The sequence below is a fragment of the Arvicola amphibius genome, chromosome 7, assembly GCF_903992535.2.
Source record: "Arvicola amphibius chromosome 7, mArvAmp1.2, whole genome shotgun sequence".
In the NCBI taxonomy this organism is placed as follows: Eukaryota; Metazoa; Chordata; class Mammalia; order Rodentia; family Cricetidae; genus Arvicola; species Arvicola amphibius.
This window is the reverse complement of record NC_052053.1, coordinates 56,613,776-56,630,362: the sequence shown is the minus strand read 5'-3', so window position 1 is coordinate 56,630,362 and position 16,587 is coordinate 56,613,776. Positions and strand designations below refer to the sequence as shown.

The 16,587-nt window shown below is 48.6% G+C and overlaps 1 protein-coding gene across 12 annotated transcripts in view; it reads right to left on the bottom strand.

Annotated features, from left to right (window-relative positions):
* Dennd1a (DENN domain containing 1A) overlaps positions 1 to 16,587 on the bottom strand; it is a 533,475-nt gene that overhangs the window by 11,460 nt on the left and 505,428 nt on the right. For all 12 annotated transcript variants that reach the window (XM_038335860.2, XM_038335849.2, XM_038335850.2 and 9 more), the window contains one exon: positions 7,025 to 7,113. In XM_038335860.2, the coding sequence (XP_038191788.1) occupies positions 7,025 to 7,113 (89 nt within the window). The remainder of the gene's footprint in view (positions 1 to 7,024; positions 7,114 to 16,587) is intronic.

Genomic DNA, 16,587 nt, shown 5'->3' with positions numbered 1-16,587 from the left:
GGCAGTGTCTTTAGAGGTGAATGAAAGGGTGACTCCTAGGGCTCTGAAGAGGGAATAAAGTCCTTGTGGTGACAGCACATGAGAACCGTCCTCTCTGTGTGTGGGGAGCGGGTGCGGATGTCTGAGTACAGCTTTCCTTCTCACTCCGTCAGAGCCACTGAAGCAAACAAGGGCTATTGCTGCCATTGGTCACTGTCAGTCCTAGGGCGTGTTCTGTTGTTAGCTGTGGTAGAGACACCCCCAGTTTGTACACTCTTGGATGGGGGTGGCTGTTGGTTCCTGCTTTTCCAGTCCTAGCTCTAGCTCCTCAGCTGGTTTTTGGCTTCTCTTTGTCTCTACCACCCAGAATCCACTAGGTAGGGTGGGGAGTCAGGCCAGGGGGGCTTCTTGTTCTGCTAATTGGGTCTGTAACCTGCGAACGTGTTTGGACTTCTGGTTGCTCAGGCAGTGGGTGCTGGCAGCCTGCCGGGGGGTAGCACAAAGACAGCTGCCCCTGCCCCCTGGGGCCCAGGCCCAGCTGGCATCCTGGAGACTTGCTCTGGCAGGGTCAGACAAGGTGAGGTGCTACAGTCACACTCATGTGAGGCAGACAGCTCCATAGTCACATTCCACACACACCCAGCACACAGTAGGTGTTTGTCAGGAGTTTGTGGTTGTTTATCGGCACCTGTTGTATCTCCAGGGCTAGTGAACTGTGAACAAACAGCATTCGCCTTTCCCGATTCCCATGATCCTCCATTTAGGAAATGCCTTTGAGCAGAAGGTTGGATAAGCACTGGTTTGGGAGTCAAAGTCAGAGTTGAAAAATTTGCAACTCACAGTACTTGGGAGGCAGAGGCTGGTGGATCTCTGTGAGTTTGAGGCCAGCCTGGTCTACAGAGCAAGTTCCAGGATGACAGTTTCCAAAGCTACACAGAGAAAAAATAAGAAAAATATGCAACTCTTGCCCTGGAGAAGCTCAGAGCGGGTGTGTGTGTCCACATGCATACTTCCATAAACATGTGTCTGTGAGTGCAACTGAGATGTCCAGAGGAATTCTAACAGTGCAGGCTCATGCTAGGGACTGGGGCACAATAAAGAAAGCATGTGGTCCTGGGAGAACATCAGGGTGTTGGAGGACTAGAATGGCAGTTACTGAAGAGGTAAGGAGGGAGGGGAGGCCATGTACCCCCTAATTTAGTATGCACCTGTGACTCTTCTGGATACTTTCAGGTATGGTATTAAAAGCAGGTGGTAGAGAAGCCATGGAGCCTCAGAGGTGGTGGGCTGGGATGCCACCTTGGGGAAGTATTGTGGGGCAATGGTCTTGTATCCTATATTGGTTTAATAAAATACTGATTGGCCAGTAGCCAGGCAGGAAGTATAGGCAGGGAAACCAGAATAAGAAAATTCGGGGAAGAGGAAAGACTCAGTCTGCAGTCGTCATCCAGATGATGAGGAAGCAGGATGAGAATGCCTCACTGGTAAAAGGTACCAAGCCACAGACAAGAATTATGGGTTAATTTAAGATGTAAGAGTTAGCTAAAAATATGCCTAAGCTATTGGCCAAACAGTGTTGTGATTGATATGGTTTCTGTGTTATTATTCAGGTCTGGGCAGCCAGGAAATGAATGAACAATCTCTGCTTACAGGGAAGCCCATTCATGCATCAGGCCTTTGTGCAAATGAATGACTCCATCCTTGGGGTAGCTCTGGGTTGTATAGGAGGGAAAAGACTCAAATGTTTTGATCCAGCAACAAGGAATGGGAGGCATGTCCATAGTGCTACAGCAGCTTGCCTCTGCCAGTGAAGGGGAGCACCTGGACAAGAGGAGGTGCAGAGTGTTCTAAGATGTAGGTTTTGGACATGGTTCTCAGCAAATGCTTCTGGCAATGGTTTCTGGTCTATTTTCATCTTCTGGGGCCTTGGTGCAGGGTCCTGGGGCATACTTGAGACAAATGTAATTGCACACTGCAATGTGAGCTCTGGCTCCACTCAGTGCAGACTGTCCATCCAGCCAGTGCATTGGCAGCTTTCCCCATCCAGAAAATTTCCAACAATGCAGGCTACCCAGGAGCTGGGGTGCAGTTCTGACAGAAGGATGAGGCAGTGTGTTTCCTGTTCACCAAGTCACACATGACAGATATCTTCCTACGACACTGATGGGTATACTGGCTTGGTCATCAATAGGCAAAGCTGAAGCCAAGCTTTGCCACCAACTAGTGGAATAACCAAGGGAAGGGTCAGACTCTTGACAAAGTTTATGTCCCCACCTCCCAGTTTCTCATGAGGATGTAATGAAATGTCACATGTAAAGGATGTTGCATGTGTTTCTCAGCGAATGGCAGTGTTGGTTCCATTGCTTATAGTGATACAAAATGAGAGAAAGCTCAGTGAACAGGGGTATTACCCTAGCATTTTTCATATGAATGAAACCTTGGAAACAAAATCTAAAGGTTTATTATAGGGGCAGGTGTAAACCCCCTTCCCCCCCATACATGCTGTAGTCACAAATGATAGATGTTATCAAGACACAACTGACAAGTCTATATAGTTGGATATCACAGACTGAGGAACTCTAAAAATATAATAAGGCAAAGCCTGGAGGGAACTCTACACAAATAGATTTTTTGAGACAGGGTTTCTCTGTGTAGCCCTGGCTGCCTCTGTAGACCAGGCTGGCCTTGAACTCACAGAGATCTGCCTATCTTTGCCTCCTGAGTGCTGGGATTAAAGTCCTTCCTGCACCAGTAATACTTGTGTGTAACACAAATACTTATGTGTAGTTGAATCAAAGCAATGGGATTCAGAGTGAACTTCTCTTTTCTGGCCTGTAAACTGTCTCTAAGGCTACTGCATTATTCTGACAAAATTTCTTACAAAGATAGATTTCATTTATCTGGTGGAAGAGGTGAGCGGGTTTATGCTCCCCTGGTGGCTGTATCTGGGCTCTTCTTTAGTACAAGGGAACTTAAGCAATAGGTTGTGGCCAGCAAAACCTGCATGTAGAGACAAGCCATGCAGTCAGTCCAGAGAGCTTGGAGGGCAGGATAGAGCCCTTCAGGTACACCCATGAGGCGGCCCTACTGCTGTACCAGGAGCATACATGGGGACATCCCTATAAACTCTCTGCAACTCAGTGAGAACTGCTGACTGGGTTCCACTGTAACCTCCTCATAGAAAACCTGAGGGGCACCTAGAGGTCACTGTGGTAATTGGACTGTTGGCTCAGTCTCAGTGTGGGGTCCTATGGGGGGGGGCATGATGCTGATCACAATGCCCCCAGAGTTGTTCATGGCCTTGGGTTGAGAAGCAGGTTGGATGGGAATTCCCCAGCACCTGGCAAGCTGGGTGGAGCTTGACAACTAGGCATGCCCTGGCTGGAAACCGGGGCCACTGCTAACTGCACTGCACTCACTGGAGAGGTTGAGAAGCTGCTGAGGCACAATCAGGTTCTGAATAGGAAGGCTGGATGGTGGAGAAACTTCCGTTATGACTGCTGATCCTACCAGTCATGGCCCTGGGATTCTGGCTTTACTATAAAGTCACAACCTGAGCTCAGTTTCTCCACCAAGAACCTGGAACAGCACTACCTACCCACCATGAACCTAAGGGTGTGGTATCCAGCCACTGTTGCTTCTTTCTCGTTCCCCAAGTGGAAATGCTCAGGCTCCTGGGAGGATGCTTCTGGGACAGTAGAGCTGAGGGACCACTTCCCAACTCCAGGTTCCAGGGAACCTGGGAAGAGGGCTGGCAAATTGGGCAAGTTATTTTGGGACAGAAAGCTGTATCTTTGGGCAAAACCAGTCTATAAAGAGCACGCACAGGTCCTGTGCTAAGGAGGGCAACAGTGTGCAAATGTAACCGGCTCTGCTGCTCTCTAACTGTTGTGCCCCACCCCCCCAAGGGGAAAGTGCTAGCACACAAGGACTCAGGGATAGATCTGGGGCTCCAGTTGAATGCCCTGCTGACCAGAATCTAAAGGAGGCCTCTTCTGTTTTGAATAATAGAAGGAGCTCATGCTTTCTAGAAAAAAACAATGGGATAGGGGTTAATGATTCTTAGAATAATAGTAACAGGAGGGACTAATGCTTCTTGGAGGAAAAGAGCACTGTTTGCATTGTTTTTCATTTCTGAGTATGTCTATGTAGTGTCCATGTGCACAATGAGCAAAGGCCAGAAGCTGACCTCGGAGTTCTTCCCCGTGGCTGTCCACCTTATCGTTCTGAGATGGTCTCTCACTGAACCCATGGCTCACCATGTGGCTGGATCAGTTGGCCGTGTGCTTTGTCCTCCCAGTGCTACAGGTTTGAACATGCTCTAGCACATCCAGTTTCTATGTGGTTTCTGGGGATTCAAACCCAGGTCCTAATACTGACCAACCCATCTCCCCAGCCCTTAACTTCATGTTAATCAGTGACTGAAAAACACGGACAGTTTCCCTCTGAGTCTCCTGAGGTGCTTATCCAAATGCCAAGAAATGGCATTAAGGGGCCAGAAAACCTTAACACAGGAAGGAAATTTCATTTTGAGTTAAGGCTATAGATGAGTCACAATGGGAACTCTTCTGAAGGCCGCTCAGCATGTGCCTAGCACGTCTTCAAAGACGGCTGTTGAATGAATGCACACATGAACGCACAGACAGAGCAACGGACAGAGAGGCATGGCAGTAGAAAGGAAGAAAGAAACTTCAGCTGAGAGCTGCCAGCTACTGCTGGATCTTGGGTCTCAGAGAGATCAGCTCCTAAGCGGCTCCCTCTTGCTGAACAGAGATAACTACTCAATGTGTCGTTGAAGTGAGGGCAGGAAGTAAGAGAGAGCCACCCTTTCCCCACAGTCCAGAGTCTCTAGGATCTCAGTGCACTTACATGCCAGCAGAGACCAAGAACCAAGAAAAGTCAGAGTAGATGACAGGGCCAGGTTCTGAGTCCCCGTGTGCCAGTGAAACCACCCTTGATAAAACCCATTAGACACTGGCTCCTGCCTGCTGGCCCCTCTTCCCAACTCTCCCAACACAAAGCTGACAGGCTGGTGGCGCTGTTTCCCTTCCCTTCTAGAACAATATTTTATGAGGAATCTGTTTTATTAAAATATTTTCCACTGGATGCTTCCTGTGTTTCAAGAAGTTGGTCTTGCCAGCTGGAGCCGGTGACAGTTGAGAGAAACACATCCAGTGCTGTTGTGACATGGCATTTGGAAGTGGAGGAGCATGGGGGGAGGGGGAGGGGAATGGCAGCATAGAAGACATGCAGGAAAACACCCGGGTGGCACCAGAAATGTCACTGGTATGACGGGAGCACTGCCTCCTTCTTCCTCATTAAGAATATGTGAAAAGAAACCCTAGCAATGGCGTCGTAGAACATTCCCTGCCACCTCCTGGTCAGCCTGAGCTGTGGTGAGATGTACTCATGGACCTGTCTTTTAATTCCTGTTACCCACCATTGTCTGCCAGCCTTGTGAACCAGTCCCACACTCTTGTCCAGTTCATCTCAACCTGATGCTTTCTCGAAAGAAATCTAAGTCAGGCACATTACATGAGAATACTGAGGTGATACCAACAGGCTAAGGCAATTACCAGGAAGAGCAACTTTCTAGGCACACCTGGCTCTCTGTACACACTAAAACATCACCCCCTGAGGAAGAGTCACCTTCTTGACACGCCCAGCTCTTCACACACACTAACACACCACCTGTCACTAGTTTAGAACAGGAACAGCATAAATAAATATGCTTTGCAAGTCCAATCTCTAATCAGGACACAAAGTGGGGAATGTGTTTCTGTAGGATGTGGACTGCTGCTGGTCTGGTGTGTGTGTGTGTGTGTGTGTGTGATGCAAGGACATCTGAGTATATGACTCAGTATCTACAGGTCCATGGCCTTTATCCCGGGACACCATGTAAAAGGCTGATCTGCTAGAAGAGGTGGTTAATTCCATCCTCCTCAAGAGAAATCTTTAGGCAAGAGGAAACCCAGAGCCATGCAGCATTCTCACCACAAGGGGGCAGTCACGATCCATGGCAAGAGAGATGTACCCCAGTCGTCTGACCATGCCAATGTGCAGAACCTAAGTTAAACCTGCCCCAACTTCAGGTGTCCCCTCTCACATATCCAAGCATCGCCACACACATACCCCCCAATTCTCTTTCATTTTCTCTCTCTGTTTCTGTCTCTCTTCCTCTCCTTGTCCCTCTCCCACTCGGACTCTCACTCTGGTGTTCTCTGGGTAAAAGACCATTCAGGCTGGTTTTATAATAAAGCAGAGGATCATGGGAGAACTGAAGTGCACCTGGGCTAGACCCCACACTGATATTTTGGCACCAGTTCTTTGTAAAGAGGAGCATTCCTCCCTTCCACACAAAGGACAGTTTTATTTTTCCTCTGCTCTCAAACAACCCTAGGCCAAGATGAGTTCCTGAACATTCTAAAGATCTCCCAGGAAGCTGATGAGTAGTCATGGGGCCAGAGAGACAGTGCTGCCGTCTCCAGCAGTTCTGCAGCTTTCCACCCTGCAGGTTCTGTCGCTGCATCTACACAGCAGCTGCAGGATATGACAACCGGAGCTGGTGCTGGCTGGGTCCTAGGGTGCCGCGAGGAGCTGCAGGTCCGAGGGGACACTGACGCAGATGGTTCAGGAGAGACCAAGGCTAAGGATGTCTTGTGTATAAACTCAGGTGACAGACTTTGAACAGCACCAGACCCACAGATGGTGGCCTTGCTAAGCAAGCAACCTCTCTGGCAAGGTAGCTTATTCCAACCTGTGAACTCTTCAATATGAGAGACCTTTGGGGTGTGAACGACTGGCCTTTGGGTTTCACCAATCAAAGCACAGCCCTTGCTGTGGGGGCCTCTTGCTAACGTGACAACAGAGACTCAGATTCTGACACCAGTGACCAAGCCCTGTCCCCTGCTTGGTCTCCTTGTGAAACACCTGCTCAGGGTTTAAGGAGTCTTCAAGAGGAAGGCTGGGGCTGCATACTTGGTCACTACAGATCTCGGGCTCGTTGGGTGCTTGAGAACAGAAGGAAGGTGGCAACAGTACTCACTGCTCAGGGCTTGAGACAGATGTCCTCCGGCTTTCCACAGTAATATTGCTCTTGGGTCTCTTGACAACTTGCGGACGAGGTGGCCGTACCTAAGGATGAGCATGGGGAAATCCCCAAAAAGGAGTGAGTTATAAGTGTATTGTAAACATTTGGGTAGGCAGCCCCAGGAGGCCTGGTTAGATGTTCTCCAGGTCTGGGCTTTCAGAGTCTGCTTATCATGGAAACACCACCATTTAACATACAGCATATGAATGTGCTACCTGGAATTTAACCCAAAAGGCTCTCCTTATCCACAGACCCACTGACCTCTCAGAGTGCTGAGTGAGGTGGGAACTACATGGGAGGTGGAATGACAAAGCCCTTATCAGTGTGTGGAACAAAGAGTTCCACGCAAGCTTGTTTTGGGGGTATACACACTCAATGTACTCTTTTATAGCCAAATTACAGGGCACTTACTTTCTTCTCTAAAGGGAGGGGGAAGCCAAGTGGCAGCTCCAAAGAGTGCCCAGCTAAACCAGCCTGCTTCCCTGGGCACCCCATGTCTGTCTTCTAGCAGGGCTCAACTGGATGTTGCACAAAGCACAGATTGGGGTGGCAGTAGCGGTGCACGAGGGCAGCAGACACTGTGGATAGATGGGTCATTCTGGACTGCCACCTCTGAAAACTAGGATGAAGTATCAGAGGAGAGATGCCTCCTTCCCTGGCCCATTAGAGCCTGTGATGGATGCTAGGCCATGAATTACTGGGAGTCTCATTTGGTCCAATTAGCATTATGTGGCTTAATGTGTGGTACCATCACCTCTGACCACTTCCAGTGTCAAAGAGGTTTGAGAAGAGAGCTGAGAATGTCCCTCTGTGGCTCTTGTTGCTCATGAAGACAAGCCAACATTGGAGCAGGCACAGGAGACTTGCATTTCCTGCAACTGCAATGACACACCAGCTGAGCTCTGCTGGCAAGATGGAAAGCAGAGAGCACACTCCGTTACCAACTGCCCTTTCCCACCCTGCGGCAACTGTGGGTGACAGCACAGTGGTGAGGAACAAGTTTATAGAAGTTGGCTGAACACAAGACTAGTCTTGATAGAGTCTAAAGAAGCCCTCAGGTCTGCACACGTCTGACTGAACCAAAGATTTTCCTGTGGAGCGGCCAGTCTCAGCTCAGCCTCATTTGGCAAATCAGAGATGTGGTAAAGGCCAAGAACATTCCACAAAACATGCCATCTTCTTTCACGGGGCTATTGTTAAGACTCAACCACAGGGTGTGGGGAACAGCTGGTGTGGACATAGCACAGAGTGGGGGCTCCAGGAATGCTCATTGCTTCTTTGTGATCTAGATGCCCCCTATTATCAATAGCAAAAGGAAGGGAGGGAGATGCCTGCATAAAGACAGATGGCAGATAGTCTTAATCCTTTCAGGCATCCTGGAGATGCCTGGTACATAGTGGAGCCTCAGCAAGATTTGTAGACCGGCAACATTACTATCTGGGCTCTAACAGTGATAACAATTGCTGTGGTTATCATTGTTATCAGAATAGTGTCTGTCACCCAACAGACATTTAGTCAACATTTGCTGAATAAATGGAGGGTGTACCTGCCTGCATTCTCATATAGAGCCGCGTTTCGCAGCAAAGCCCCCTGGATCCCTGAGACTATACCTACAGGAAAGGACTGTGCAGCTGTGTGGAAGAGGTCTTCTGCCTTTGCTAGGGACCTGGGGATTGTGCTCAGAAAGGTCAGACATTATGGCCTGTTGGCTTCTCCTGCACAGGGCTGCTTTTGCTACAATGAAGACAGGTTAAGAATGCGAACTTGCTACTGAAATGCGGGGATTAAGTTTATGGCAACTTCAACTGAACTTGCAACGTGGTGAAACATGGGGAAAAAGAACAACAGAGCTAATTAGAGGAGCTGAGCTGTCAGAGTGCTGTTGAATGGCTCAGCGCCAACAAACAAAAGGAAAGGGTTGGCAATCAGCAGGATCGATGGAGGAGACTGCTTCATTAGGGATGATAAAACAGACAGAGGAGGAGAAGAGCGAGGGCCGAGGGGAGGCTGGGAAAGACACGACGGACCAGAGACAGTCACCCCTGTGGTTACAGACTCACCCAGAGTCATACATACCTCACTGGTGTAGGATTATCATTACAGACAAACACTCAAACGGACCAGGCCTAGGAACTACAGTATGTAGTCTCACAAAGGCATGCACAAGAGGTGATGGCACACGCACACACGCACGTACACACACGTGAACACACATACACACACACACACACACACACGGTGCAGTGGCAGGTCACAACCAGGCCTAGACACACACAGACAATTGGTTTAATCAAAGCTGAATCAAAAGACAATGCAGCAACAACCCTGGTGTATTTCAGCAGTACAATCCCTCTTTTGGGGTGCTTAGGAAGAGAGAAGGCTGGATGGAGGGGAAAAACTGCTCTCATATACAACAGGGGCTAGCCCACCATTGCTAGGATTTCAACAATGCCAGAAGAGAGAATGCTAAACAGGGTTTGCAGCTCTGTTCACAGGACTGGAGGGGAGAGTTGGGAAGCCAGCCAATTCCCCACCGGATTCAAAACCTGAGAAATCTAAGTCGGCAGGGTTAAGTGTGTATTGAATACAAAAGTACCGAGTACATTTGATTTTAATGGTGAGTAAGAAATAATAAATAGAGAGCTTATAAAGTGCTTCACATGTGGGCCCACAGCAGCCTGCCTCCCCCTGGTGGCTCCAGCCACTGTCCTTCATCTAGGAGATGCCAGCATGATTTTATTTTGCTCTTTCCTCCCCCATATTAAGAAGAAACCTTGGACCCTCTGGTCACAGCTGAGCTCCAGCCACAGGTGTTAGACTACAGGATCCCTGTTGTCAAAGCTGAGTGTCTGCCACTGCATGGCCTCACCACAATGGCCAGCCCCTGTGTGCTTAGCTGGATGTCTACAGCCAGGTGACCTGGCATATCCTGACATGGAACCATGTCAGGCTGTCATTTCTGTGGCCCTTAGGAATTCTATGGCCCAGGTCTCCCTAGTTCCTTCCCACTTGGTGTGTTTTGGTATCCACTGGACATGTTGACATCAGTGTATCCAGAATGAGTAATAGTCTCTATGGCCTGGGGACTTTGGGGTACAACATATCTTCTAGCCTCCTAATCTGTTTCTCAGTGGCTCTGTTTGCATGGCCCAAGAACATGGCCAGTCATTCATCTCTTGCCTTGGCTAGGAGCAGAGGCAGCTGCTACCCAGTCCTCTTTTGGGGCAATATTTGCTTCCTCAAGTTCTGAACACCCCACAATCTACCCAAGTCCCCACACTGGTAAGACTAGGATCCATTAGCGCTGTCTCCAGGACTGAGTTTTTCTCTGAGAGCTACCATGCCTTGATCCTCTGGCTGTCCGGAAGACCAGGTCTCTAAGTTTGTTCTGAGCACCCTACCAGTACCCTATGGCTGCTAAAAGATGTCTGTCAAGAACTAGAGAGGGAGGTCTGGTCTCAAAGGCCAGCATGGTCTCTTACTATCTCTGTGGTCTTGGCTACACACTAGGGAAATGACATTAGCTTTCCGTGGGCTGGAGCAAGGACAGATGAAACAATATGGAATACCTAGCTCAGTCCAACACACATTCAAAGGAGTTCCCACTCTTATCCCTGCCATTACAATGCTGCCCCAGAGACCTCATGGGAAATCCAGCCAGCCAGAGGGCCCAGGGAACTGGGGACACTAGGAGGACTGTCGAGCTCTACAGTCTGGTGATCCTTGGTAGTAATAGTTCAGCTACCAAACATCTTTTCTAAAATGGGCAACCACAGTGTTTAGTACACAGAGCTACTGTGATGTTTGGTTGGGATGAGGTCACCAAAACAGGTTAGTGGCTATAAAATCCTAGGCAAAGAATAGCTCTTAATAAAATGGGTCATTATTTAGAAGTGGTAAGGTTAAAAAAAACTGTTAGCAAGAGTAAAAGCAGCTACTGTGTGTCCGGTTCTGTGCTGGATGTCCTCCAAATACCACCCATGCTCATGTTTTCAGAAGATCACTATGAATGAAGGCCTGGTTTCAAAGAGCAGGGCAGGTCGGAGAGCTTTAGTACTTGCCCAAACTTATACATCCTTAGCATTCTGGCCCAGTTCTGATAATCACAAATCCATATTGCTAAGTTTTGTACTGAAACATTTGCTGTACTATACAAGATTTAACCTGGATGTGCTTGCAGTCCCTCAGAGCATGTCATTTCGATGTTTGTCCCTTCCTTCTGATGATAGGGAGTAGAAAATTCCAGCCCCTTGACAGTTGTGCCAACTGGGGTTTGGGTGAATTACATTTTCATAGGGGCACAGAATGGGTCCATCACTTCACAAGGCTGGAATGGTCGATTCCCAACTTATATCCCCCTTCTCTACCTCAAACCAATCACAGGACATCTGACATCTACCCAGATAGTAGCTACCCAGTGGATGCTGGGTGTGTACACCATGGATTCAAACAGACACTTGGCTTAGCCTTGTTCCTGCAGAGGATGGACTTTGTGCCTTCATAAGACAGACCTGGAGGAGTACACCAGGAAAGGCTGGCACACTAGTTTTTGAGGTGCTCTGACTATAACTGACCCCTATGTTTGGGCATGGTTGCCTTGGATAACAGACCGGAAACCCTTCCCTTGGGAAGTAGCCCCTATCAAACCATCCTAGTAAGTTTCTCACACTGAGTAAGTTATGTCCTAGGAGTTTACGGTCTGTGTACATGGGAAAAGAAGCACATCAATGCTTAGCACTGATGCTGGATGTCAAACCAAGGCTCTGTTCATGTTAGTCAAGCACTCTGTCAGGGGCCAATGTCTCCAGCCCTTGGCATTTTTCTCTACAACACATGGCCCTTTCTCCATGTCCTACTCCGTTCACAGCGGTTGGCTGGTTAGGACTGTATGTTGTTCTGTTTTCCAACCCTTCTTTAGTACTTTTTGTGGGCAGGTACCTCTCCCTGTGAAGCCTAGCAGGGGACAGTACCTGTCGCCATCTATCCGGGTACTATGTTTTATGCCCTTGGGAAGGTACAGCAAACATTTCCCAACCAAGACCTGAGGGAATAAGATTCCTGCTGTCAGACTGTGGCTTCCTCTGTGAGGAAGAGGCATTTGCAGTGAGCCATTAGAGCCCAGTGGCTAGAGATACAGCTCTCCCCGGGAGATTCGCTTAAATGATGCGAAGCTTCACACAGCAGCCTGGCTACCCATGGCTACGGCCTGCAAGTCACTGATTCAGAAAAAGGAGAGAGAAGCCCAGAAAATGCAAATTCCAGCTCATGCCACACAGCAAGGGAAGCTGAAAAACCCATTTCCCGGTTCCTTGTGCCAGGCAGGAGAGTCTACACTCTCTAGGTTTAGTGAGGCCAGGGGAGAGGGCTAGGCAGTGTTAGAAGGGGAGGGCACACCACTGGCTACTCACGGGCCTTGAGCGCTGGATCTTGGGAGGCGGTGGCCGAGTGGGATGGAGTCTTTGTAGCTGCATTAAAGTGGAAACTTAAAACATCAGTTCACATTGAGAAGGCTCCATGCATCTCTACACATGGCTTGGGGAAAAGACTTGAGGTCCTCATGTTAGAGCCTGGAGTCAGCGGGGTACCTTTCTGCTCCCTCACCCCAATGTCTTAGTCCTCTCTCTGCTGGCTTGTTAGTGCTGGCCTCCTGTCTGGCCTGGGACAGATATCACAATCACCTTTCAGCAAGATCCCTTTCTCTCATCTTCACTTTCTGCTCAGGTTGTGGGGAATTTGTAAGCTTCAGCATGACACCACACCACACTCACTTTAAAAACCACCAGTGGCCACTCCTGTCCTAAGCTGGCATGCCTACATTTTATTAGAAGCACCATGTTTTCCCAAAGTTTACTCGCCCAACCTGAGACAACCCCCAAGTGGCACTGGGCTCTTATGCCTCACTTCCTAACTGTCCTTCGAAGAGTGACCTCCCCAATTCTGATTGTCCTGGCAAATGTGGTCTTGTCCTTCAAGGCCCTGTGCAGGTCAAATGCTGTCTCCCAGGACTGTAAGTGCCCAGGGCCTCTGCTATGGTAAAGTATCTGGTCCATTATCCTCATGTTCTCATTCTTTCAAATGAGTCTGTTCCTTGAAGGGACCCACTGTTGTGCCTGCAGAATGTTGAATGGGATTTGGGGAGGGAGAAGCTTGCTCAGTAAATGTCTGGTGAACAAATAAAATTTAAAGAACATGCTTGGCTTTTGTGGTTATGATGTGGATCAAGAGAGGGCCAATTCCTCAGCTTTCCTCATGAAACTTTATCTCTAAGGACAGACTTCGTCCTCTCGATAGCCTTCTTGAACACAAGAAGGAAAAGGGGCAGGCAGAGAGAGGGACAAAAAAAATCTGTACAGGTTTAAGACTGCAGACTCCCAGCAAAGCCTGCAGGCTTCTAGTTGGTTCTCACTCATTCAATCATTTAGTTTACACAGATACACCACCATTTGATAATGGCTACGATGGCAATGGCCGGCACAGGAGCCAATGTCCATATGTACTGGGCCCAAATTAAGATGTGTCAAAAGTGTGAATACACACTAGATTTTAGTAACTTAGGAAAAGAATGTAAAACATCTCATTAATAATTTTTATACTGATTTCATGTTGAAATGGTAATATTTTTAGAACTTTGGGTAAAATATGTTATTAAAATCAATTCCACTTGTTCCCTTTTACTCTTCACATGCCTTGCTCAGAATTCCTCATATGATTCAAATGTGTGGCTCACATTACATTTTTTTTCCTCAGTAAGTGTTGACTTGGGCCTCACTTGGCATGGTCTCTGAACCTGACCCCTAGAAAGCACAGCCTATGTCATAGGCATCCCTGAGGATCCTGGTAGAGGCAGTACTCAGAGAGCAGGCACGAGTGGAAATGAATTGTGACTTCCCAGATCATTAGCTGGGCACGAGGGCTAAGCTGCCTGGTAGTTGGGTAGTTGGCTGTTAGAGGGAAGTTGGGGGTGTTGCCTAGAGGATGGGCATGGCTGCCATGTTTCTTTTTCTTCATGGCTTACAGGAAGTATGTAGGACAGAGCTACTAAGTCACCCTAAGGAAGAAGAGGATGGAGAGAGTGCACAGGCTCCTTCAGGCCAGGTGTCCTGTTCCAACCCTGCCACCTGCCCTGCTTCTTTCACGCTTGGAGTTTTCCTGCATAACCATCTTGTCTGTCCCACTGTCCTCAACTGCATGTCACCTTTGGCCTGCATTATTTCCATCCCTGTTGGTGGCAGAGTGCTCGGCAGGTAGCCTCTGGGCTAGAACCCCAGCTACCTACTTACTCTCCAGGTTACTCTCTGCTGTGACATAACCATTTGAGGTTTCCCTGTACCCATGTAAGCACCATGGGCAACAGCATCTCTACCCTACATGGTTTAGTGAGATCTTGTATATCCCTGCCTGTGGGTACCAGCAGCTGCCACTATTAGCAGCCTTCCCCACCTCCAGCCTCTTCATCTCCCAACCCATCTTCTGCACCTAAAGAAATAAAAAAGTAAAAAGCACACCTAATCATGCCACTTGCCAGCTTATGTGATCTCAGTGGAAGGGGGGTATCTCTCAAACTAGCCCTGGGAGATTCATTGCCCAAAGGGGAGTTGGGTTCTCCAGTCACACAAGTCTGGGAAATGTTGTGGGATGTCCAGTTCCTTCTGGAGACGCTTGACAGCACAGCCAAAGACGCTGTATCCTGCACACACTCAACACCACCACAATCTCAAACTATGTTGTATCCTGGCATTGGAGAGATGACTCCAATGTTAAGAGCACTGATTGGTCTTCAAAGGACCCAGGTTCAATTCCTAGTACCCACATAGCAGCTCACAACTATCTGTAACTCCAGTTCCAGGAGACCCATGCCAGGTCCCTCACACAGACATACACGCAGGCAAAACACTAATGTTCACAAAATAAAAATAAAATTTAAAAATAAAGAAAGAATATGTGAAGTGAGAAGCTCCTAATGTGTTGCAAATAGAATATAAAAAAGAATATATCTTAAATTCTTTAGAACAGACTTTCCTTCCTTGCAATACTCTCAGACATCCTGGGACGTGCAGCCTGCAGTGCTGAATTTTCTCCCTACATCCAACACACAAGCCTTCACCACCAGCACATTCCTCTGTGTCCTAAGACTGGGCACTTCACAGGTACTCAGTGAATGATTTTGGCTTAAAGTTCCTACCACATGTGGGAACCTGAGGAAAGTTAGTTTTGTTTTGGAGACAGGGTCTCATGTAGCCCAAGCTGGCCTTAAGTTTGCTCTATAGTTGAGGACGAGTGTGACCTTGTCTGATCTTCCTCCTGTCTCCAAAGCCTCTATACCTGGTTTTCGGTAGAGCCGAGGACTGGGCTCCCTCCCCTTCCAGTGACAAGGTTAATTCTGCAGATTCCGGTAAGTGCCTTATTTTGCTGTGACTGTCATGGACTTGTGCTGCTTCTTTTACAAGGCTTGGTGGCCATGCAGAGCCCAGAAGCTGGCAGGACTGAGAGGGAGCTTAAAGATGCCGAGGAAGGGTCAGGTGACACAGACGTCCTACCATGACTAGATAGTAAAATCAAAGTCCAGACGAAGCAACTGAGAACAGGACCCTGCTGCTGTCCCTCTGCCATCTGCTTTCCCTGCAGGCTGTCATCATCGAGGACAGAGCTCCAGGGAGCTGCACGTAGAGGTAGTTGGACACACTAATCTAAAGCACGCAGTGGTGGAAACATAGGCCAGGGCCACCTTTCCAGGTTGGCTGCTAGGAGTGAATGGAACATCTCAAGGGTGTGCAGTAAAGTCCCCTAGGGCTCGGGGAGAAGGAAGGGGGTGGTGGCAGCACCAATTATCAGGGCACTCTGCCAGAAGTGTGTGGGGCCCTGGGGACCTGTACAGAAGCAAGCAGGCACCTGGAGGAGTGAGGGGACTGAGTACAGTGCTGAGCAGTCTTTCTTTAGCTTTGAATGTCAGAACACTCCATATGTAGGGCGCTCTCTTGATCCTCCTACAGAAGCCAGTCTCCATCCACATTAGCCTGGTGACTGGCAAATTTTCGCTTCAGTGTCCTTATCTATGAGTATAGTCAAGACAGGATAGTAGGAAGTGTCTATTTCTGGAGGAGGAAGTGGTAGGGATGTTGGGCTATGGTGGTTGCAGTTTCCCAAATAAACCAGGACATATGCCTTGGGGACAAGGATGGGCATGATGGGGCAGGGGAGGAGGGAGTTGAGAACAGTCCGTAGTTCAGGTGGAAAGAGAGGTTGAAGAAAACCAAGAAAAGATGAATGCAGGAAAACACACTGCTTTCCAGAAGACAGCCTCAGTGGGAAGGGAAACCTTGGATTGAGGGAACATGGCAAGAGCTGGGGCTCAAAGAGACTAAAGAGCTGGGTAGGGTTAGTGACAGTCATTGCCATGAGCTGGGAGCTCCCTGAACCCCCTGCTTTGCCGACTGTAGCTCCCTGCCCCCTGTAAGCAGCTAGGGTACAGGGCCACAACAGGGCCTGCTCTTAAGGAATACAAGTGAGAGACAGAGATT